General features: G+C 41.9%; 1 protein-coding gene across 2 annotated transcripts in view; it reads left to right on the forward strand.

Moving 5' to 3' along the window:
• The window catches only part of KLF12 (Kruppel like factor 12), a 402,309-nt gene that overhangs the window by 319,568 nt on the left and 56,621 nt on the right, over nt 1–26,120 (forward strand). For both annotated transcript variants that reach the window (XM_040991291.1, XM_040991293.1), the window contains one exon: nt 5,553–5,615. In XM_040991291.1, the coding sequence (XP_040847225.1) occupies nt 5,553–5,615 (63 nt within the window). The remainder of the gene's footprint in view (nt 1–5,552; nt 5,616–26,120) is intronic.

The raw sequence follows: 26,120 nt of genomic DNA on the forward strand, positions 1-26,120 counted from the left end.
GTGTGGAGAAAGGGGAAGCCTTATTATGTGTTGGTGGGAATACAAAATGGTACAAGCATTGTAAACATTGGTAGAGGGAGCATCGTAGTTCAGTGCGTTAAGCCGCTGCTTGGCACACCTATGTCCCATATCTGAGTGCCAGTTCCATTCCTGGCTTTTCTACTTCAGATCTGGTTCCCTGCTAATGTGCACCCCGAGAGTAACACATGATGGCTCAGGTCATTAAGCTTCGGCCACCCACACGGGAGACCAAGATGAAGTTTCAGGCTGTTGGTTTCTACCTGACCCAGCTCTGGCTTCCTGTTTATTTCAGAATTAAACTGTCAAATGGAAAACTTCTCTTTCTGTTACTCTGCTTTTCAAGTAAAGCAAATTAACAATTAAATAACAATAATAACAACAGTGTGGAGGTTCTTGGGAAAAGTGAAAGTTTATCTACTAAGACCCATCTACACTTCTTCTGAGAGTATATATGAAAAAAGAAATGAAATCAGACAAATCAGACCTGCAAAGGTAAATCTGTTGTCCTATGTTCTGTCGTATATTATAGGACTATTCACAGTAGCCAAGATTTGGGATCATCTAGGTATGATCCTTCCGAAGATGGATGGATAAAGATGTGTGTGCGCACATGTATGTTTTTGTGTATGTGTGCATGTATGTTTGTGTGTGTGCATACACATGCATACAATGGGATATTATTTGGTCATTAACAAGAACAGTTTCTTGACACTTGTAGCAAAATGCATGGAAATTAAGATCTTTAGGTTAAGTGAAATAAGCCAGACACAGAAAACTGTGTTTTCTCTCCTCTCATGTGTGAAGGTTTTAAAAAGTCAGTCTGGAGCAGGTATTTAGCCTAGTTATTAAGACTCTAAGGTTCCCACACCCCACATTTAGAATACCTAGGTTTGATTTCTAGATATAGCTCCATCATCTGGGAGGTACTAGGTGATGACCTAAATACTTGGGTAGAAGACCTGGGCTTCATTCCTGGCTCCTGGCTTCATTCCTTGGAATTGTGCCATTGTAGATCTTTCAGGAATGAACTAAGTGAACTAGCCAAATGGGAGCTTTCTTTCTCTCTCTCCCCCCTCCCTATTCCCTCCCTCCTCCTCAAATAATATTTATTAATAAAAGTAAAGTCAGTTTAAACTTAAGAAATGACTACTAGAAGTTGAGAGTGGGAGTTTGGGTAACACGTGCCAAGACACAGATCGCTGGAACGAATAGGTGTCTTTTTCTTGAACGGCATATAACTGAAATGCTGTATAATTTTGTAAGTGGAAGATAGGCCTTATAGTAAAGATCATAAAAGCAAAATGCCAAGAAGTGAGCTCTGACGTGTGAATCATGGTTTTCTGTCCATCTTGCTTTCCGTGTGTTTATTTCTCAGGATTTTCCCTCTTTAGTAAGCCTAGTGTGTAAGGCTACAGGCTCTGTAGACCTCCTTTGGGCTCTTCCACCCTCATCCTTTCCTGTCTAGTCAGCAATACCTGTTATAGTAGCTAACAGGTATTAACTGCTTCCTGGTTACTCAGCAATAACTGCACTGAGCATTGCATAGCTATTAAACTTGTCACTTGAAGTGGCTTGTTTAATTTCTTTCCACCAGTGGAATAATGAGTTATAGTTCAGTGAGGTGAACATAGGGATAGAAATACAGAGTTTATTGAAATACTTTCCAAAAGAAAAATGGGCCAATGAGAGAGTACGTGGCTCCCTTGCTGTTCGGGAACTTTTATCCTCAAAGCCAAAGCATGTTGACCATTGCTGACCTCATGATTGACATCTCAAACTTGTGTAACTTTCAGATTCCTGAATTTTCTGGTTTGGCTGAATTCCCATGTTTTCAGGCTATTTTAAAAGCCAGTTAAATCACCAAGTGGGTGATCCTAGACAGCACCTGGATGGAGAGAGGGATTCTCTGGAGGATGGTCTTACACCCCTTTGTCATTCATGTTGGATTATCTGCCTCACCAACTCATTTCAATATCTTACAGCTCCAGGAGGCAGACACTGCTGTCACCCACTGCTTATTCAGATAGGGAAACTGAGGCACAAAAGAGGTTACGCGACTTGCTTGAAAATGACACTACTGGTAAATAATTAACTGGGATTTAGTCCCCGGCAGGATGGTGGCCAAGTTTTCATTCCCAGCTGCTTCAACATGACTGACCTGGGGTCATAGGATTGGGCTGATGTTGTCACAACTTTTCTGAAATGCAGTTTGTAAAAAAATGGGATTCGGTTTTTCAACAGTTTAGGAATAGTGTTAGTATGTGTTGGGCATCTGGGTTTCTACCCACCTGTAACCATCTACCATCCAGTAGTTCATGAAAACATTGCGAAAAAAAATGATCCAAGTCTCCTGACTAACTAATTATTAAAATACAAGCTTGGAAAGTCTGGTGCTTGGGTGCTTATACCCAAAAAAGGAAGAATCAGTTTTGTATTAAGACTTGTAAATGTTCTCTCAAGCTCCACAGTAAAGCTAAATTAAGCCCTGCGTTGGTAAAATTATAAACCTGCAGTCTGCTTCAGATGAGTAAGTGTTTATAAATAGAACAATTGGTATACATGGCCTTAATGGTTTAACTTCCTTGTACTCTGTATAATGTAAATCAACAAATGCGAACATTTCCATCTCACATAAATTATCAGTCTCAGAAGAGCGCATTGTAGTTTTCAATAGTTGTTTCATAACAACTAAGATTGCCCTTTTCTCCAGCCTGATTTTTTTTTCTTTCTATATCCAGCAGTATGAAGGCCTAAAACCCTTAGTTAGAGAACAAAGTGGCTTAGCAGTAATGGAGCGTGTGTGAGGCTAAGAGAAGCATAATGAACACTCCCTGTGAGCTTCCTGCCTTGATGCAGGTGCAGGAATCAGGAGGTCATAAATAATGCATGACATGCAGATTAGGTGGTGGTTTCTCCTACTAGGGTTTTGACTTTGCTACCTGTGTGTCTGCTTTATGTGAAAAGATGGCAGGCAGCGGCGCAACGTGGCACAGTTTAGGGACTGAGCTCACAGATACTGCATGGCTTTTTGAAAACATGAATTTTAAGAAATGGGTAAAGTACAAATGTCATGGCCCACTTTCCTGGGTTAAGTGAGCTCCGAGTTCCAATGTCCTGCCTTTACAGGGGAGGCGAAGGCTTTCCTGATTTGCCTTTTTAGTTTAAGAAAGCTGAAATTCTTTGGCTGTATCCACAGACTTAGAACTTCTCCTGAGCCTTCCACGGAGTTAGCTGTCTAAGTCGGCAAAAGCCGTGCCTTAGTAGCCAGTTGTAGTGTTTGCTCTATGCAGCAATGACAGTTTCCTTAAAAAATATTAATACCTAGAGAATATTGAAATTCTAGATGAAACAGGCCTATTTTTCTCCCCTGATGTATGCAGTACGTGATATCAATAAGAAAATAAGTCTGCCATCAGAATTCTCCTGGTGGGATTGTTATGATGAAAAGAAATATTTTCTACTGTGAGGGCTAAGGAGAAGGCAATAAAAAATAAGTAAGCATTTAAAGGATAAATAGAGTGAATTACTGAATTGTGAGTGTTTGGCCTGATGATTTCTAGCGACAGCGACATTGTTTAGGCAGTTAGGACTCCCAAATCCTGGTTGGGGGGCAACGTTTTGAAGGGTTTCCTCTAGTTTTCCTTGGCCTGGCATCTTTCACTGCAGGAAATGGTTTTTTTTTTTCTTCTGATACCCATTTTGAGGATTATAGTTTAGGCAGACAATGAGAAGAAAATTAGTCTTGCTGCCTGTTGTATAATCCTTATGCATTTTTGTTGCATGGTTTTCCCTTCTCTCCCCAATTTGGGGTACCAGAATATGAGCTGGCTTTCATTTCTAGCTGAGTCTGTCATTTCCGCTAGGCCCCAGTCTGGCTGGATGCCAAGACCAACAGGTGATCCTTATAGCTGCAAAACAGCAGGAAGTGGGCCGTGCTTGAATGAGACAGTTCACCAGAGGGGCTGTCTGGCCTTTCTCCATCTTCCTGCATAATTAACACCCCCTCCCCCATGCAGAGCAGAAAATCTGTGCGGAGCAGCTCAGCTGCAGAAGCCATTGAGAAAGGCTGTGAGGAACAGAATGTTAATAAGGGATGTTGGCAGAAAGAAGCCCTAGGGGGTGCAAAGTGCAGTCTAGCCCTGGGTGTAAGGGAAGACTACACACTTGGCCCTTAGGAGGGGCTGGACTCCTTTTTCCTTGCAGGGCTCCCCATGGAGAACCAAGCTTCCACTAATTCTTGGGGCTGTAGGTTCTACCTGGACCTGCAGACCAGACGTGTTCAAGTGCCCGTTTTCTTTTTGATGAGTCTCGTTTGAAGCTTAGAATGAAGCTAGCACAAGCTAAGGCCCCCTGGAGCTCAGAGATCCAGGGAAACCTGAACACCAAGGCAGGAAGGCTGCAAAGAAGCCGGAAGAAGGGCATGTTGTTTTGCCCAGGGCCAACTTCCCAGGAGGTCGGGGCTCAGCAGCTGACCCCTGACCAGCAGACAGCCGCAGATCCTTTAAGCAGATGACTCCAGTTCTAGAAGCTTCTGAAGCTATCTGGCTGAAGTACTGAATTGGTTGAGACTTCCTCAAAGCCAGGCTTGGAGTATGGCTTGTGGAAGAAAGCTTTTCTCCTGTTGGTACCCAGCCGCCCCTCCAGCTGCACGACCACCAGCTCCATTTCTGGACACCTGGCTAAAGTCCTAGGATTCTAAATGTGTAGATAGTGAGTGAAGAAGGGGACTCTTAAAACCAGCTTGGTGTACCCCTTTTTCAGGGACTGGTACACAGAAAGTTAAGCGAGGGAAGGCTCTGAGTGCCCTGCCTTTGCTGAAAGTTCATACCGCCCCCCCCCCCCCGCCCATCCCTAGAAGGGATTAGATCTGTAGTCACTGTTGGACTGAATGAATGAATGAATGAAAGTGTCAGTTAGCAAAACAGGGCCTACTTTGGGAGCTCTGATAGTAAACTGCACATCAAACCTTTATAATATTTTTTTTTCTTTTCTTAAAGATGTATTTATTTGTTCAAAAGGCAGAGTTAAAAAGATTGGGGTAGAGACCTTCCATGCTCTGGTTCAATCCCATTGGCCAGGGCTGGGCCACACCAAAGACCTGGAACCAGGAGCTTTTCCCAGGTCTTCCACATAGGTGCAGGGGCCCAAGCACCTGGGCCGTCTGCTGCTACTTTCCAAGACAAAGCAGAAGGAAGCTGAATTGAAAATGGAGTAGCCAGGACACAAACAGGTGCTGATACGGGATGCCAGCTTTACAGGTGGCAGCTTAATTCACTATGCTACAATGCCAGCCAAAACCTTTGTGGTCTTGAGGGTGGTAAATAAAGCAGAATGAATACAGCATTGCAGGTACTGGGACTTAACTTCGTCCATTTTCTAAAGTAATCTAGGAATCTCAAAGAAATTGTAAAACAGATGCAAAAAATTGTAAAACAGAAATTGTGAAACAGTATTTTTTGTTGTATTTTTTTATTCACTAGCGATCAGAAATATGCTTTGTCAGTAACGAGCTTTCTCTGATCTAACTACAGGGTTCATCCGTCCCCAGTATCAAGAGTCCGGGGAAATCGAATGAATAATCAGAAGTTTGCTTGGTGAGTACCCAGTTGTGACTATTCTTAAGTTGTGAGTTACATGCTGGTTTTCTGGGGTAATTTGAGAGCTATGTTCCAAATTAAAAGAATTATGCCTGCTTCTCTTCAGAGAATACATTTCTCAAGTTGAACATGTAATGTCCATCTCATCTGAAACATCCTACGTAAACGTGATAGAGTTCCTTTCTAGCCAAAACTAGTTGTGTGGTATGAGAAAGATGATGCCAAAGTCTAGGATGTATTAAGAAGTCTTTCTTACCAGGCTTGGTGATGGTAGGACCCAGTAGAAATTAGCAAATGACAAGTCCATGTGGCAATCCAGTCTGAATTGAAACTCTGAGAGGAACAAATGGTCATTACCATGAAATGCATCCATGACACTGAAGACGTATGTCCCAGCTTCCCCAGCAATATCAGTTATCCTAACAGACATGAGATGAACAACCTGGACACACTAACGAAGCTGTAGACATTCACCTTTCCCTGGCTTCTCTGCCCACGCTCTATTTTCGCTAGGCCTCACCTCTCCTGGAACTGTTGAAAGTACACCAATTAGAAACACAAAGCATCTTAGCATTTGTATTTTCACTGACTCGCCAAAGCAGTGAACAGAGGGTGAGGAATACAGACACACAGGGGCCATGCTCAGGGCTGCCTGTCCTAGGAGTCTGTCTGCGGGAAGCCAGAGAGCAAGCAGGTTAAGAGTAGGTGTCAGAGTGATGGAAGCACGTGACCTAGAGAGAACCGCTCCCTATCACGGGTCTTTCTGGGGGCTTCAGAGAGAAGTGCTTCCACAGCAACACAGTGCCACCCCTCTCGGGTTCCAGGTGGTGATAGGTGCATCAGAGGTGGGCAGAAAGGATCATGGGGGTGGTGGAGGCATGGTTTCCAAGCTTGTGACCCTGAAATAACTGCCTGTGACCACAACAAACTCTTCCCCACAACGAGACCCCACATTTTTTTTCCTGGCAGATATGAACCAGTTTTCTAAGGTTGTCAAATGTGGCCGTTTAAAGAATGTTTCCTTCTTCCAAGACATGAGAAACCTTTTAGTGACAGTTAGCCACCATATTTTCCTCAAATACAGACTTGAAATTTAAAAATACATATTTATTTACCTATTTCTTTGAAAGGCAGAAGGGCAGAGACAAATGGCTTTAATCAGTCAGGCTGCTCCCCAATTTCCTGAGCCAGACAGAGCCAGAAGCCAGAAACTCAGATGGAGTCTCCCTTGTGGGTGGAGGCACCCAGGCACTTGGTACCATCACTTGTTGCCAAGGTGTGTTGTCCGCAAGCCAGAATCAGCACTGCGGTGGGGAGTACCAACATCCTAAACAGTAACCACTGTGCCCACGGCTGCCTTCAACTTCAATATCTGAGGATTTTCACAATGCATCCATTTCATTAATTTTGATGGTTACTTTTTGGATGATTTTTAAAAGTTTTTTATGATACGTTTCCTTAGGCTCAGGGATTTCCCCTTCTCACGTCCCCATCCCCGCCCACAGATTCCCCCCACTGTTACTACAGTAGTGTAGCCGTTGCTTTCTCTGCTACATCCTCAAGTGCCCTGAGATTTTTGCTTTGAGAATGATGAGCATCTTCTTTGAGGTCAGCGTTGTGGCATAGCCGGTAGAGCCTCTACCAGGAACACTGGAATCCCACATTGTGTGCTAGTCAACTTCTGCTCCAGCTCCCTGCTGATGCACCTGGGCAAGCAGCAGCAAATGGCCCAGGTGCTTGGGCTTTGCACCCAGCTGAGACGCCCAGAAGAAGTCCTGGCTTCCGCCATTTGGGGAATTAGCTAGTAGCTGGAAAACTCTCCTGTCTAATTGTTTTTAAAATTAAAAAAAAAATAACTCTTAAAAAAAAGATCTTTAGCTGACTATTTCTTGAGTTAAATCATAGAGAGAAACTCGCTAAAACTACCTGGAAGGGATCCTCAGCCACAGAATACTGATTCCGAAATCTTTAAAGGCGTAGCTTAAGTTTTTCCCAAGTGCTCCACATCAAAACAAAACAAAACAAAAATTAGTGTGGCCTCAAAATCTGTGGTTTTCTCACATTATTCTATTTTACCAAACTGATGTTTCAACATCTAATGTATCATTAAAAAAAAAAAAGCATAATAGAGTAGAAAAAATATGTGCTTTATTCAAAGATGGATGGAAATTACAGATCTCTGTTTCATTTCCTTGGATTATGCTTAGAATGGGATTTTGGTTACAAGCTCTGGCTTTTTTTTTTCCCTAATATGAGAAGATGATTAGCAAAGATTGGGCTTCCAAATTAATTTTATTCTGAAATCAGTATTATTTTTAGACACAAAATAATGACACTTTGAATCTGAATGGTGCCTAATCAGCTCACCTCCCTTCCCCCATTAAATCTAATTAACCCTCACAATAGCTTGGTGATGTTGTGAAATAGGATGCCTTTCTCTTTCAAGAAGGGAAAAGTGGAGCAGCGCTTTGCTGATATGCTGCCACGTCCTTCCTGGCCTCTCACAACTGCTGAAGCATGTAGTCCCCGGTGAGATCTGGTAAGCCAAGGTCACTTCATAACAGGAAAGGGAGAAAACAGACCCATTCTCAGTGACATGGAATTTATGTTCTTTCTCAGTCCGAGGCAAACTGTGCTACAGAAACTTCGTTGAACCTGGACCGGATGAGGGAGAGAGCTAGGGGGGCAGTGCACGCGCTTGTCCGTCCTGGAATCCAGGTGCCGGGCGTGATTCCCAGCGGCTACCTGTGAAAGAATGTGTTTTCTCTTCTTGCTCTTCCTGTTCCAGACCACTGGAGTCATGATGCCTTGTTCCTACATAATTCACAGCTTGTTATTTGGGTAGTGGGTTTAAACTGCTTTTATCTCTGAAGAAGTAAGCCATGAAAAACAAAAAAGGACTTTTACTACCAGCCTTGAGAAAATCCAATATTTATTTATTCCACAGCATTTATTTACAGTCTCAGGCACTATAAAAAAAAATCTTAGATTAGAAAGATAAATAAAACATTGTGTTCTCAAGGGACTAACTCTTTGAAAAGAGAGAGAGTGTGTGTGTGTGTGTGTGTGTGTGTGTGTGTGGTGGAAGGCATGCCTTTAAGACCTGCTGCTGTCAGTTGCTGCCTGGATGTGTATATTAATGGTGCACATCCATTCACGCATATATTGCTGGATTGACACATATATAATACAAAGTGGACAATGCTTTAAAAAAAAGATGTATTTTATTTTTATTGGAAAGTCAGATACACAGAGAGGAAGAGAGACAGAGAGAGAGGTCTTCCGTCCATTTATTCACTCCCCAAGAGGCCGTAACGGCTGGAGCCGAGCCTTGACTGGAGCCAGGAGCCAGGAACCTCATCTGGGTCTCCCATGGGAGTACAGGAACCCAAGGCTTTGCACCGTCGTTGACTGTTTTTCCAGGCCACAGGGAGAAACTGGATGGGAAGTGGGGCTCCTGGGATTAGAACTGGTGCTCATATGGGATCCCGGCACATGTGAGGCAAGGACCTTAGCCATTAGGCTACCGCATTGGGCCTGTGGACAATGCTTTAAAGAAATGCATTCTATGTTATCAACTCTGCTGAAAACCAGTTTTGAGAGTAAGTGTGTATGGAAAGATGAAAATAGGAAGGAAGTGGACAGTCAGATAATCCATTCCCAGACAAGAAAGCTTTTGAGTGAAAACCCTAGAATTAGTAGAAAGAGCAGAGTTGAACACGTGTTTCCCTTATATATTGAAATACACATAAAAAGACCTGGCGACATTTCTAAATTAACTGTAGTGGGAGCACATGTAGATTTGATAAGTGCACACTCTTTGGTCGTGAGTTAGCTCAAATGTCTGTAATACATACTGCTGGGAATCTTCCCTGACGTAAGTACCATTAAGTCATCAGGTTGGGAGAAGGGTCCATGAATCACCCAGCATCTTCTCAAAAGGGGGCGAACACTTGTTATTTCTTTGTGAACTATTGGCTTTGAACCTTCAGGAAGTCTGAGTACTCATGCTAGCAATGGGGAGAGGAAGGGAAAGCGATACTTGCTCTCCCAAAAATAGCAGTTGGGGTATGTTTATATAATTAGATGTCAAGTGCAGCTAACTTGGCTCTGGCCTCAATCACATACACAGAACACTGCACATGAGGCTTCGGAACCGTGACCTGGTGAGCCTAGGAGCTCCAGTTAACAAATAATGTTCACTAAGTAAAGTTTACTAAAAGGTATAAAGGCTTGATCTTACACATTTGAATTTTCATAGGTAATGCATGACCAGTGGGAGGTTCTAGAAGTCAATGGCTGTGCTTGAGCTTATCAGACCAGTGTTTTATCAAATAAAGATGGTTTCCATTTTTTTAAAGGACTTATTTGTTCCACTGGAAAAGCAGATTAACAGAGAGAAGGAGAGACAGAGATAGAAAGTCTTCCAGCTGCTGGCTCACTCCCCAGGTGGCTGCAGTAGCTAGAGCTGAGCAGATCCGAAGCTGGGAGCCAGGAGCCTTTTCTAGATCTTCAACATGGGTGCAAGGACCAAAGGATTTGAGCCATCCTCCACTGCTTTTCCAGGTCATAAGCAGGAAGCTGGGCTGGAAGTGGAGTACCTGGGACACAATCTGGCCTCTTTTATGGGATGCTGGCACCACAGGCTAGAGGATGAGCTTGTCGAGCCATGACTCAGGCCCTGAAAGTTAACAGTTTTAAGTAGTATTTTTCTTTGCATAGCACTGTTTTGAAAAGTGACATCTGTGGGGCTACGCTGTGGTGCTGCATGTTAAACCATGGCCTGTAACATGAATATCCACTCTGAGTGCTAGTTCAAGTCTCAGCTACACCATCCGCTCTCTGCTAATACACCTGTGAAAGCAGCAAAAGTTGACCCAAGTGCCATTTAAATTGGAGACAGAAATGGAATTTCAGATTCCTGGCTTCAGTTGGGGCCAGAATGGCCATTTCATGAGTAAACCAGCTCTCTAAACCTGTCTCTCCCTCTCTGCAACTCTGCCTTTCAGGTATATAAATCAATCTTTTAAAAAGATACAAAGAATGCATCAGGAACATCATGCAGGAAATATTTGCACCCCCATAGAAGAGTTACTAAACCATTGCATACTGCAATTATTATTGAATTAATCAAACATGCCAAGCCAAGCCAGACATAAACTCTGTTCTCTCTGTTAGCGCTACCATCCTCAGGGAATATTTGCTGATTGCAGAACCCTTTGGGGTATAGCCATGTGAATTTCTTTATCTCATTTGCCAGACTTCTCCTGTTTTCTTCACCAGTGGCCCTAAATGAAGGTGACTGCTTCTTCTCTACAGTAATGATTGCTGGGAAAGGAAAAATACCTTTTCCCTCCTACGCATGCTAAGAGATTTAAAGGGCTGTTTATAAGATGACAGAAGATAGAGCAGTGTTAATAGAAATTGTCATGAGTAAAGTAGAGGTGATTAGCCAACTGGATGCTGCCACGACTGGTTTCAATTATAATTTATATCTTACGAGGATGGCTGGATACTTTAAAGTAGCTCTCTATACACAAAAAGGTCCCAGTTTGAAAATCAATTTGATGTATATTTTGGTACATTGTGCATGTGAATCAAATTTCATATTTGGGTATGAAAAACGCTTCTTGCCACAAAGCTTTAAGGAGTCTAGACAGAGCCCTTTCACACTTCAGTGGCTTAGTGTTGGATATACAGTGCTGCGGTGAACTTAAATATTTATATCCATACAGTTGCAAATGTTAGACATGACTGTGTGGAATCTTTTTAGGACTACAACTAGTATGAATTTTTTTTCATAAAAATAACACTCCTCCTTGTCTAAACTTTTCTCCTTAAGAGAGGGAAGCAGGGAAAGCGATGATATTTGGAAATATCTGAAAGCTGAGGTTGATGCAGACCTCAACGTAAGCACAGAGCATTTTGAAATTAAGGATCTCAGGGCAGGAAAAGAAATGTAAGAAATTACTAAGTTCAATGCAGCTTCTTTGCTTTAATGTGTAAAAACTGAGTCCCCTCAGACAAACATGTTGAATGTCAAACCGGACCATATTTCCAAGCCTCTGCATCTCTGTCCAGTAGTCATTCCACTACCATGGCAGGTGTCTGTCTACACGGAGAGCAAGAGAAATGTGAACTGCAGTAGCATGGATGTTTAATTCATTACAAGCTAAGCAGACGGCTTCTGCCTGGCAAAGTCCGTTAGATTGATGTGATGGGAGAGCAGGAGAAAGAGGAGAGGCCTAATGAAGATGTCGCTGTGAGCACCAGTACATGGCTTTCACTCCTGGCCAAAATGTCAACTTTTCATCTTGCAGATCCTTACATACTCATTATTTATAGATAATATTGATTGTGCTCTTTTAATTACTGCTGTTTGCCGCTGCCTTGCTTCTCAACTTCAAAGCAAAAAATTATGACATTACATGTCAACTTCATGCGTGAAAATTCCACAACCCAGAAAGTCTGGATTTTATGGTTTTCTTTTTCACCCGTTTGCATTGGGTGTTAACACATTAGTAATAGGAGATTGCCCCAAGGTTTGAATTGCCAGAATGCTCTCTCTTGTGTTCAGGAACAGATTGAGAAAATGGGTCATTGTTGATATAATAATGAATCTTTTGCAAGGTCGCTGTAAACAAACTGAAGTACAATAACAAGAAGTACCTTTCAAGGGTGATGAAATCACACCTTTTCTTCCCAAATTGACAGTGCAGTGTCAGCAATTAAATTCCTCAGTGACATCTGTCGCCCTCTCAAATTTTTGCTTATTGACAATTATGTATGGTTTAAACTTGTGGCCCACCTTTCAAGGTGATCTTATGAAAGAATGTTGATCTAATTCACTTGTATTCTCTGTTAACGGAATTCAGCCAAAACCATCCATGATCAAAGTGATTTACTTTTCTGTTGGTGATAGCGGATTTTTCTAATTTGCTTAAAATACAGAGATTATTTAGGAAAATGAACAATTTCCCCAGTTATAGAATTAGGCCTCAAATGTCATTCTAGCTCATGAATGTCTCTACTTTGAAGCATCCAAGTACAGGTTGAGTATAACGCTGTCTAAAATAGAGGCGAGCAGAGTGTTTCAGATTCGAAATTCTTCAGATTTGTGTAAATTTGCATGGACTTTACCAGCGCAGCTCCCTAGTCCATGAGTTCAAAACCTGAAATGTAAAACTATCTGAAATTTTAAATACTCTGAAATTTAAGACTTTTATTTCAGACCATTTCAAATTTTGAATTTGGGGGTTTGGAATGCCTATTATATAGAGAAATTTCCAAAGGTTCATGGGAAAATGTAAGAAAGAGAGTGCAGCTCTCCCATGAGCTTTTCGAAGCCTTTGTTTTTGCCAGTGTGCACTCAGAGCATGTGGTGGTGTGGAGAGAACTTGATCTGTAATCCTACAGGACGTGTCAATACCCTATGTGTTGGTACCTGGTATCTTCCTAGCAGTGTGGCCAGGTATTGTGCCAACATGTCACAAAACATCTGTCATATTAAATAATTGCAGCATGATGGAGAGATATTAGCTGACCTTTCAAAGTGACTTGCTTGTGATTCTGGGGTTCCTAGCACATTTTCCCAATAATCATTATGTTGGTTTCATTGGGTAAAAGTTATTAAAAAATTGAGTAAATCTGGAATCCTGGCGTCTTCTGGGAAGGCTCTGCAAGACACCGCCTCTGGTAGGGCTTATCCTGTGCCACGTGAATTGTCCTTTATTGCAGTGCCTTCCCTGCTAGACCTGTGCGGATGTAGAGCTTTAATGACTGCTTTGTAATGAAATGTGAAGAACAAGGGGCTAAGCAGAGTCATTAACAAATAAAGGAAAGACTAGCCATGTCTCTGTATGGATGTGTATATAAGTATGGATCTGTATATGATAGCTGCTGTATCAAGAATGCTATAATTAACAATCGAAATGAAAATAAGGATCTTATTTCATACATCCTTAGAGAAGCTACTTTTGTAGTCTTTTCAGTGAGCACAGCTGGTCTAAAAAAATGGCTTTAAGTTATAAGCCATGACCGTCTTCAAGATATATAATTGAAAGACTTAAGCCAAAATTGGAACCCAATTTTAAAATACTGTATCTTCATGAATAGACTTGAGAATATTGTTTGAGATGGTAAATTTTACACTGTTTCTTGCAAGCGTGTTCAGTGAGTCATATTTGTTTTGGTTTTCACCTGTCAACCCTAATTGGTAACATTACCTTTCTAGCTGCAGCTTTCTTGCAGTGTTCCATCTTGAAAGTTTATGGAAAAATGCATGTCATAAAAATAACTGTTTACACATTGCAAATTTTTTTTTGCACCAAAGGAAGCATCCTATATTTACATGAACTTTCTGGAAAACCCTGGCACAACATACAATGAACTAGCAATTTCAAAATAAAATGTTTTTACCTTATTTTGAGATTCCTCAACTGACCCTTAGGTTTTCATGAAGTTTCTTAATAATTTCCTTAAAACTTACTATTCTATTTCTTGTTCTAGTACTGGATTATTCAAGATAAGACCAGTATCCTCATAATTGACATTTGTTTTGATCAATTTTAAGAGTATAATAGGTAGTGTGTAACATTTAAACTATTTATTCTTATTTTGCTTTTATGAAGATTTATTTATTTGTTTGAGAGAGTTACAGAGATAGGGAGAGACAGAAGGAGAAAGTGATCGTCCGTTAGCTGGTTCATTCCACAAATGGCACAATGGCCAGGACTGGGCTAAGCCAAAACCAGGAGCTTCCTCCAGATCTCCCGCATGGGTGGTGGGGCCCCAAACACTTGGTTCGTTATCCACTGTCTTTCCAGGTCCATTAGCAGGGAAGTGGATCAGAAAAGGAATAACTGAACACAAACCAGTGCACAAATGGGATACTGATGTTGGAAACAGTGGCTTTATCCATTATGTCTCTATGGTGGCCCCAAAACCCATCCCAGCCATACATAGGTGTTAGTTACAGCTAATTTACACATAGCTTTGAGAGGGCTAAGGTATCTGCTAGAATCCACTCTCTACTCAGCCATTATCTTTCACTTGGGGTGATGGGGGTGTGGGGGTGGGGGTGGGTTCTTATTGTTGGAAGTCATGGAAATTAACTGACTCTGGCTACCTCCAGCAAAGTACCATTTCCCAAAGGTACAGGGTCTAAGACAAAAACAGATTGGTGGGTCTTAGGAAGCATAGGAAGCCAGGACAGTAGCCACATCCCAGGAAGCAGGACTTGATAAGCAGGGGCAAGCCTAGGCACTCCTGCTTCTCCCCAACCCCAGCTCTTGCTCCTCTTGTCCTTTCCTCAGAATCACACTGGTAGTAGTAACCAGATAAGGACCAAGTGTGGTTGGTCTCAGCTTGTGCCAATAGGAAAGTACCTCGGTTAACAATCACAGTCACTGCAGAGGGCGCAGGAATTGCTCAAAGGAGAAAGAGGCATTCATAGCAGCAAACAATGGACAAGAGGATCCTTCATAAACAAGCACCATTCAGTTGCCCTACTGTTGTATGAACTACAGGCTGATGTTAAGGGCAGTAGTGTTTGCAGGACCATGAACTTGAGTGCTTTTCCTTGGACAACAGAACTTCTTAGGGTTGTTAACAATGAAAAGAAGCGAGTTTCTCGGGTCTTCCTCACAACTATTAAATAGCCAAATCGTAACAGGATATTTAGTCCAAACACTTCCATTCCAAGTTTGTCTACTTCTACTTCCCATGAACCTTCCTTTCTCTAGAAATCCTACTTCAATTCATGCGTTTAAAAATCTAGCTTTGCAAACAAAACATACATAGTTATCGCAGTGATATAGACCAAAGAAAACAGGCATCTTCTATGACAGGCCTAATGCTTGGAGCCTGGGACCTGGTATAGCATTAGTTAAGTTTTTGTATTTCCAGCACCTCAATATTTCTCTTAAGTGAGTGAATGAATGATGTCTTCCCTGAACTATTCGAATTATGGCCTGTGATGAGTGCCCAAGAGACCATCCTCCCCCTAGTATCACCTTGAGTGAGTGTGCTTCATAAACCCCAGGCATTAGCCCAGAGTCACATTTAAACTTCACATAAAAGCCATCTTGTACTACCACCTCTGTGATTCATTGGCACGCCCAGCATTTACTGCAGCCACAAATGAGGCTCTAATTTGCTTCTAGTCCTTTGGGCCTCTCTTAACTCTAACAATCTAGAGTCCTGAGCCTGTGGGTGTGTTTTGGTGGGACTGTGGTTCAATATATTAGGTAAATATGTCCTCCAGAAGGGGAACATGTTGGATCTGAAGCAAATAACAGATTTGGCTTTAGTTTCTGTGAAGATGAAGTAAAGCAAGGGGGCAGCTCTCTTACTGTCATTTTGTGTGATCACTCATTCTTCGTTTCCGTCCTGGATGTAGTTAATCACCTCTAGGGGATAAATCGATGTTATTGTAAAGTAGAAATTTCTCCGAGTCCATATCTTTTTCTATTCCTCTTCTTCTTACCTGTTTTTCCATAGGAGGCCTTTAAGAAAAAAAAAAAAAAAGCAGCAGAGCTTTTCTTAGCATTTGCAGTGTATAGGTATGAAGAAAGAAAAGACCTTTGTATTGGTTTTCACTTTAAAACTGAACTCTTTTGTACTCTTGGAAGATCAACTAGAGGATGGACAGATTCCTTATTGTGGAAGTGAGTTACAATAATCTTGCCCAAACTGCACAAGCCGTGAAGTGTTTATTTGGGAAAGACAAGGGTTATGGAGAGCTATTATACTGGAGGTAGGAAACAAAGGCCAGGCAACCCTGTGAAGAATAGAAGAAAATTGCTGCCACCTAGAGATAAAAGTTGGTAAGTTGCTTTCCAGTGGACCTTGCTAGAATTGTACCAGTGACATGCAGCCCAGGGACTTAGCCTCCCTGTGTAAACACAGCTGCCCTGATTCTTCCCTGACTCCCATACCCTGTCGGCATTGACAGTGTGTCTGCATTCCCCAGGAGTTTCGTGACCCATTTGGTGTTTCCATGTTGCCAGTAGCATACTGATCCCCAACAACTTTAGTCCTCAAAAGTCTTTCTCCTGTATTGGAAGTCTTCATTCCCCAGCTAGTGCAAAATGGCTTTGTCCCAGTCTGGGCTGTCTTTTCCAAATATTCATCTTCAGCGCACCATTGAAAATAAGTTTCTCATCAAATCGTGTGGTTGGTGGACTTTTCCTTTCTCCTAGAGAAGACCTGTAAGGCGAGAGCCAAGTGGTCCAGGCACACTGGTAGGTGGCAGAGATCCCAAGGGTGTCAGGTAAAGCCAGACATGATTCTGATTATTAGGAATGAACTATGCAAGGCTTTAATTCTTTTCTACTCAGAATATTTTATAATGGGAAAAAATAATCTCCCAAATAACCATGCCTGCTCAGCCTGAGGTCTTATACAGCTACACTGGGCCTGGGAGTCTCTCTTTTCAGGACTGCCATATCGCACAACCTCAGCACGCACTATTCCCATGGCATTCTGTGTGAAGGGTACCCCCAGGAGCACTCTAGCAAAACATGTTATCACAAAAAGGTGAGAAAATACGAAGAGAATAGGTGTGTGCGTTTACACATAGGCCTCTCCATTCTCCTCGGTGGGAGATGTGATTGTTGTTGATGACTGTGATGAAAGATTTCAGGGGGGAAGGTACTTCAGAAAATACTGGAAGATACCAGAAAAGCCTTTTAGGAAAGCAGCGTGGCAATCAAGAGTGCTTCTTGTTTATGTTAAACCCTTGTGCTACCAGCTGAATCTCTCCTCTCCCTGCCCGCCACGCAGACCTACATGGCCTTGCCATTTTTCTTTTCTCTTGGCCTTGTCTAAGTTTCAGCTACAGTTTAAGTTGACTGTGTCACCTTCAACTTGATTACTTTTGAAGTTGCTAGAATTTAATTTTTTTTAACTTCATATCATCATTCCTTTTCCAGAACATTTGTGTTCTGTCATTTGTCCCCTTATCCAGTACAATTACCTACCTTTATGTTCTCTGGGGACACTGTATTTCACCAGGCAAACGGGGAGCTGGCTGCATAGGGCTCAACCTGTAGTATCCTAAGGTAGACATGTCTCATGGCGGTAAGTGTGCTGATGACAAAGCTACAAGAATGTGATGGGAAGTTGCTGAAAAGTAATCTATTGGTTGTAATCAACAAAAGCCTCTGGAAGGGCCAGCATTGGGTCAGAGTATCCCCTGTCGTAATGCCAGTTCAAATCCTGGCTGCTCCACTGCCAATGTAACTCTGTTGATGTACATAGAGAACCAGTGGAAGATGGCCTGAGTCCTTGGGCTGCTGTGCCCATGTGGAACACCCTACTGGAGCTCCTAGCATGTGACTTCAGCCTGTAGCCATTTAAGGAGTGAACTGGTGAATGGTTCCACTCACGTGCGTGCACTCTCACATTCTCTCTCTCACTTTCTTTTACTCTCGCTCTTACTCTGCCTTTCAAATAATCGAGTCTGCCATCATTTAGAGAGTGAAAACTGTGACTACAATATATGAGGCCTCTGCATCACGCAACTCTTTTCTTTCTTGACAATCTCATTTCCTCTAAAATCTTCCCATCTCCATGGACCCTAAGTTCCAACCATACTGCATTTGTTAGGTATACCAAAATGCGTGGACCTCCACGGGAACTAATTCTGGAAAGCTCAGAAAGGTCTCTTTGTGTGGCAGACATTGTGATACAGTGGGTTACATCTTAACCTTTGGGATGTCCATATTCCATATGAAGTGGCTCAAGTTCCAGCTACTCTGTTTTTCATCCGACTTCCTGCTCACATGCCTGGGAGGCAGCAAGTGGTGGATTAAGGTCCCTGCAATGCACATGGAAGACCCAGAAAAGTCTCCTGAGTGCTGACCTTGGCTTAGCCTAACCACAGCTATTGGAGACATTTAGAGAGTGAGTGAATAGATAATCCCTCTGCCTTTCAAGCCAATGGAAAGGTGAGTAATAACATTAGAAATTTTAATTCCTCTTGTAAAGACTGCTCTACAGTATTTACTCCATCCACCTCTTCTTCTCTGATCCTGTGCCACTTGATGAGCTGTGTTACCACACTTACTCTGATTTAATCTAAGTATTTGTTGCCTGTGGATAGTGTTCCTCACACCTTCTCTTCAAGGCAGAGGCCCTCGAGTGTGAAGATACCTCTTATTAGTTTTGAGCACAGCATATAGTGGCTTAGAGTACAATAATTTAAAAAAATCTATTCATTTTATTTTTGATGATGTTTGCATAGTTGAGAAGGATGTATGCCCATATGGACCACTGATTAGAGTGGGGAGGATCGAGAAATGGGGGAAAGTGGGTGAGAATTGCTTTCAGGCTTTTTTATTTGTTTGTTTTTCTTCCTGTATTTGGGGGTAGCATGGAGAGAAAGTGGGGGCTGCCCCCAACAGTCTAACCACATCAGTACTTGGGGCTGGGGGATGGCCACTTGACGTCATCCCGGGATCTCTGATGTGGAGCATGATCTGAGGGTACCATTTAAATGGTTTCAACAGTTCTGACATGTCATTGATTTGGTTGTTCCAAGGTTGAGGAAATCCTTCCAAGGTCCATTGGTTGACATAGTCCATCCTAGAAATTACTATACATCAGTGAAATGATTATGCCTCTTTCAACATCCTTATTTTATTGGAGGGAAAACTTGAGGCCAAGAGACTAGATGACTCTCCATGTTTTTGCCTAGCAGTTCCATCTGGGAGTTGAATTTTTGTCTTTTGACTTTAATGGGTTCCTTTCTACCTTTTGAAAAGTATTTGTTGGTTCATTTATTTGAAAAGCCGAGTGACAGAGAGGAGAGGAGACAGAGATTTTCCATTCACTCCATTCACCGATCTATTTGCTAAGTGCTTGCGACAGCTGGAGCTGGACCAAGCCAAAAGTGGGAGCCAGGAACTCTATCCTTGTATGTTATGTGAGTGGCAGGAACTCAGGTACCTGGATCATAATTCATCATTTCTCAGACATATTAGCAGGAAGCTGGATAGATGTTCAGTACCCAAGACTTGAACCAGCACAACAGTATCAGGTGCGGCAGTCCTGTGCGATGGCTTGTCCTGCTATACCACAGTGCCTGCCTGTCCTTTCTAATTTGGATGACTATTTGCCCTTCCTTACTCAAATCTTAGGAAAAGTGAAAATGTTAATATCCACAGGGCAATGAGAAGGGTTTTCTTTGTGAAACACCATGTAAATATTAGTTATATCGTTTCCACCTGTTACAGTGTTACATTTCAGAAAAAGTTTAAAGGATAATAATGGAACACTGGCCTGAGTTTCAGAACCCAAGCTTCTGTTCTTATTCTGTCACTCCCTAATGATGTAATCTGAAGTGAGATCAATTCTCCCCTGCTTGTTCTTGCCTATTTATTTTATAGGGATTATGTGGTAATCAATGGATTATTTAGGAAACTACTTTGTAGATGACACAATACTACCAAATACCTCTGGTTTGCCTTTTAAATTTATCTTCCTTTACTGATGCTTTTTTTTTTATAAAGAATTGTGAAAGTGCTTTTTCTTCTTATTTCTGTAAGCCCTATGGTGTTATAAGGATTAGGCTTCCAATGCATACCTCCACCTGACTTTTACTTTTGTGGCCATCCCTCTGATCCACTCGATCCTGAATTTAATCATCAGGCTTACATTAACACCCCGTCTCTGCTTTCTTCTGCCTGGCATTTCTTCATGGCTGAGTGAAAAGAGCTTGAGGAATGGAAGTGTATCCTTTCTATTTCCTGGTAATGACTCCACTGAAACAGGATCTCCCCTGGATGGGTTTTGAGGGGGCAAACTTTCTTTGTCCTTTTGGTGTGCTAATTCAATGACTCTTGTTCCTTGTGAATACTGATGGATGTAAAAATCATCCTTGTAGTTTTTATTGTCATGCCTTCCAAGATAGAAATACTTCAAACAATGTAACTCTGGAAATAATATTTGGGACAAGGTTTAAGTGGCACGGCAGTAGTTTAACAGGATGAAAGGAAATGATATTTTCACATATTGAACAAGCAATAAGTATCTTTCTTTTTTCTTTTTAATCTGTTAACTGACTCAACAGGTGTCACTGTGCAAAATGTTCATCATGGCTGGTATAGTTATAGCCTTATCTTTTCTAGAGCTAAAAAGCTGGGTTTTCCCAGAATTGCAACTAATTGTGGCTGTGTAGGCCCAGAGCACACACCAGGAGAAGCCTCTTCATGATTAAACCGAAGAAGGTTCACTCTACATGAAGTGACTTATCAAAGCAAATCTGGTGTTATAATTGGGCACAGAGGGAGAATGGGCCTTTAAACTATGGACTGCATGCACTTATTCTCCAGTAATGTTTTAAAAACTTTAAAACTGACCTGCGGTGGATGAATCAAAATGAATATGAACCCAAGCAACGCAATGGAAAGAGCGCAGGCTTGGTATGCAAGGGATGCTGGTTCAAACCCGTGTCCTATTGGCTTTTAGCTTCAAGTCATATACCTCTCCATTACCACTTCTTCTGTGTCAACATCTATGAAAAAGACCTCATTTCTTAGGGCTCAACAAATGAAGACTGACGTGTACTTGACCTTTCGTGACAGAATACTGTGGACTGATTGGCTTAAGCAAGAGTACTTGGTTCCTGGTAGTGGTGGAGATTGGGAAGCCAGCATCAAGGCCCGGGCTGAGGTGGGTCCTGGAGAGATTCTCCACCTGCCTTTCCAAAGACTGTTTTTCTTTTACATCGCTGCCTCCCACACATGTGGAGAGACAGCATCTGCACGCTGGCCTTTCTTCTTCTTAGAAGGATAAAGCTCATCCTGGGAGCCCCATCCTCATCTGACCAAGGCATCTCCTAGAAGTCTCATTTCCAAATACCATCATGTTTGAAGTGAGGGCTTCCACAAATGAAGATTTATGGGGACCATTTATCCTAAGGGAATGTAAGACTCATTCATATGGGAACATAGATAATGAAAATGGTCTTTAAATGTTTGGCAAATAGCAAAACATTTTTAAATCTATGGATACGCTTTTCTTACAATGTGCATTCCACGAACTTTTTAATGACCCCAACTATATGCCTAACATTAATTATCTCATTTATTAGTTAAGAAGTATTCTGGCTTTTTTGTAGGTAAAAAAAAATTCAGAGTTACATTAACTCAGCTCACTCCTTGTAATATATATCAAAACTGGCTTTATCATTTACTTATTTATTAATATTTATTTATTTTTATTTAAAGAAAGAGTGACAGAGAGGAAGGTAGAGACAGGAAGAAAGTCTACTAATTCATTCCACAAATGGCCGCAGCATCCAGGTGGGGACTAGGCCTTAATTAGGAGCCTGGAATTCCGTCTGGTCTCCCACATGGATAGCAAGGCCCCAAGCATTTGGGCCATTCTCTGTCCCCTTCCCAAGTACATAAGCATAGAGCTTGATTCGAAGTGGAGCAGTGGGGACCCAAACCAGCACTCTAAAATGGGATACACGTGTTGTAAGTAGCACATTAATCACCTGTGCAGTCCCACCAGCCCCTAACCTTGACGCTTCTATTATTCTCTTGTTACCTCCTGTAATTTTCACTTATTTTTAAATGTTTATATTCTCTAAAGTTCCATCTTACTTTCTCTCGGTAACAGCCTTCTTCATCTCTAACTTACTCACCTCTATGAATGAGAGTTTGAATTTGTAACTTCCTCTTTTGCGTTCCAGTCATGTCTTTCTCCCACAACGTTAAATGTAAGCCCACAAGTAGATATAGATGAGGGCACTTCAGAGAGTTCATGAGAAATTGAAATAAAAGCTAAGCCTGTTGGGATCTGTGTTGTGGCCCACTGAGGTAAACTACCACCTGCAATGCCAGCATCCCGTCGGGGCATCTGTTCTGGTTCTGGTTGCTCAACTTCAAATTTATGTCCCTGCTAATGTGCCTGGAAAAGTAGTAAAAGATGCTGCAAGTGCTTAGGGCCCTGCCACTCAAGAGTTTCAGATTCTTGACTTTGACTGCCTTAGCCTGTATAGCCATCTGGAGAGTGAACCAGCAGTGAAAGATTTGTGCTGTGTGTGTGTGCATGTGTGTGTGTGTGTGTCTCCCTCTCTCTAACTCTGCCTTTGAAATAAATAAATGTTTTTAAAATATTCTTCTTTATTTGAAAGGCAGTTTATACACATCCATATGTATACGTATGTATGTATGTAGAGAGATTTTCCATCCCCTGATTCATTCTCCAAATGGCTGCTCCTGTTAGAGCTGGATTATTCTGCAGCCAGGAGCCAGGAACTTCTTGGTCTCCTGTGTGAGTGCATGGGATCAAGGGCTTGGTTCATACTCCACTGCTTTTCTGGGCACATTAGAAGGCAGCTGAATCAGAAGTGGAGGTCTTTCTCAAACTGGCACTTGCATGGCATGCAGACATCACAGGCTGAGGCTTGGTTTGCTACTCCACCATGTCATCCCAGTTATTTAATGAATTTGTGATCTGTGCACATAAGGATCTTCAAAAAGCTCATAGGAAATGTATTTAATGAGAAGGTTATGCTGTGATTTTTCAAGATGTCTTGCCACCAAATAAACTCACTATTTAGTTCCTTTTTTCCCACAAGCTTTATGAGCTACCTTCAAGTATGTGTCTGTTCCTCACACTCTAATGTGAGAATAAGCTTGCAGTAAATAACGAAGAAACGAGGAAAGGGTGGCCATTCTTTAAACAAGTATTCTGATGCTGATTGCTCTAGTTCCATCATTGAGTCACTCAGTCTTTTGGAGATATATTTAAAAAGAAGAAAGGACATAAAGAAGCAAGTGGATTATTTCAAGACTTGTGCCAACGTTTTCTCAATTAAAAGTTAGCGAATCGGGGCCCGGTGCAGTGGTCTAGTGGCTAAACTCCTCTCCTTGTGTGCACCTGGATCCCATATGGGATCCCACAGTAGCTTTGCTGTTCATAGGTGAATATGCCTTGCTCCTTGTATCCAATTTGCTCATGTTCTCAACCTACATTCTGGAAGTCCAGTGTTGCCCAGAGCAGAAGAAAGTGAGTCCTCTATAAATTAGACTTGATTTCCTCGGTCCAGCTGACCTGTGACCTGACGTATCCTGCCTCCTCTCCAGCAGCTTCCTTTTTTAATCTTGAAATTTATTTTATTCATATAAAGTGACCAAACGTTATTATTTCACAATGCAGTTTTAGGAACATAGTGGTACTTCCTCCCCATTGCCTCCCTCCCGCCCATGTGCCACACACTTTTCTTCCTATTTCCCTTCGTTCCTCCCTTCTTTTTTCCCTAGGCTTTGAGAATGAACCAGAGGGTGAAAGATTCTCTTTTCTTTCTAACTCTGCCTTTCAAATAAATAAATAAATAAATCTGTAAAAAGGTAATTGAGAGCAAGAGAAACAGTTCTATCCACTGGTTCATTTTTAAACTACCACAACAACCAGGGCTGTGTTGCGATCAAAGCCAGAAGCTGGGAACCCTATCCCAGTTTCCCATGCGGTTGGCAGGAATGTAATCTCTTGACCTGCTTTAACAGAAAGTACCTGGAACTAGATAACGAATCCAGGTGCTCTGATGTCGATGGTGGTGATGTTGAACACTCAGCCAATAGTACACCCCCAGTCTGTCTTAGTTCAGGTTTGGCCAAAATAAAACTAGCAGGCAATTTTAAAGATTTGACTCTGGGGGTTGACACAATGGGGTAGTAGACTAATCCTCTACCTGTGGCACCAGCATCCTAAATGTGCATCCGTTCAAATGTTGGCTGCTCCACTTCTGATCCAGCTGCCTGCTAATGCTGTGGGAAAGCGGTAGAAGGGCCTTTTGCTCCCTCTGTGCTTGTCACACAGACCTCGGCCTGCTAATGAAGAGTCAGCCCTCTCCCCCTGACTCTTGCCCTGCAAGGTGCACGCGAGTTTCCTTCTGTTGCACGATACACTACTAGGATGAGTTGAAATTTGAAATACAGATAAAACATCTGTGGAGGACATTTAACACTCAGAGAAAAGATGTAAGAGCAGTAGAAGAACTTATGAATTTTTAAAAAATGAGGTGGGATAGGTAAAAACAGGTTAGCAGTTTGAAACTATGTCACATTTTAGCCGTTACTTCTAAATGTATTAAAAATATTTGAGTACTCTTGAATTTTTTCTTTTTTTCTTTTTTTAAAGAAATAGACCAGGAGTGACAGATCACCCATCTACTCCCCAAACGCTGGTTTAGGTCAGGCTAAAACAAGGAATCTAAAACTCAGTTTACTTCTCCCACATGGGTGACAGGTGTGCATTAGCAGGAAGCTGCACTTCAGTCTCTTTGAGCCGCTCTAACAGAATACTGCAGACAAAATGACAGTATATACAATAGAAACGTGTTTCCTACAGTTCTAGGAAGTGGATGTTTAAAATCATGGTGTCTGCTTAGGGCCTGTTTCTGGTTCATGGAGATCACACTCTTGTTGTGCCATCATGTCCCAAGAAGGCAAGGCAGCTCTCTGGGGATTCATTTCTGAATACTAAAGCCACGCGTGGGGGTTCTGCCCCATGACCAGGTTCCTCCCTGAAGCCCGTCTTCCTGATGCCTTCCTCTTGGGAGTAAGCAGATAAACAGGAATTTGGGAAGCTGGGGATACAGACCCTAGACCAGAGCCCCCTGCAGTTTTTCAGCAGTGACCCCGGCTTTTTGATGATTGTGTCTGCACCACTCTCACAGCTTTTTGGTCACGGAGTCTACAAAATTGGACAATTCAATAAATATCGTGTTCTTGTCACTGACCAGATTATCTTTGGACAGGTAGTTGGCTCTCCATTCTTATGCACATTATCCATTTAAATTAGCATCCTTCACAAAGTAATACATTTCTGTTGAAAAATTATGACTTGGAATTGGAAATTAGACAGTTTGTTTAAAACATAAAATTGTCCAAGAGAATGTGCTAACGTCAGATAATTTTCAAATGTTTTCATCATGGACAAAGCCAGTCTAATGTATTGTTTGATTATTTATCATCTCTATGTAAATGCAGGAGTGATTCAGAATGTATTAATAACCCGCAGTGCTGTAAAAGAGCCTCTAGAGAATATCAGACAACAGGAGTGAAAGAAGAGACACTAATTGATGTGTTCATTCCCCAACCTTTGCCCCGCAGCTATGACTTCCAACCTTTTTAGAGAGAAAACTCCTTAAATTTCTTATTGATTTTCTGCCTTCACCGCTGCATCCTACATGGGCTGTATGACGTACATTTTTTTTTTTCAGACTGAATTTTATTTGAGCACGTGCATCTTCCCTGAGGGAAACAACACTATCCTAATACATTTCCAGCTCAGCACTGGGAGACAGAGTAGTATAACATTTATTAAAGCTAACCAACTTCCAGGCACCTCTTCAGTGCTTCGTGGGTGCGTAAACTTGTCTAAGTCTTAACCACAACCTTTTACAACAAATACAGTTATTTATTCCCCTTAATAGAGACGAAGCGGAGCCCTTGAGGGTTTCAGTTACTTGTCCTGAGTTGCACA

Source organism: Ochotona curzoniae, unplaced genomic scaffold, assembly GCF_017591425.1.
Source record: "Ochotona curzoniae isolate NIBS_2020 unplaced genomic scaffold, NIBS_Ocur_1.0 contig_64, whole genome shotgun sequence".
Taxonomy (NCBI): domain Eukaryota; kingdom Metazoa; phylum Chordata; class Mammalia; order Lagomorpha; family Ochotonidae; genus Ochotona; species Ochotona curzoniae.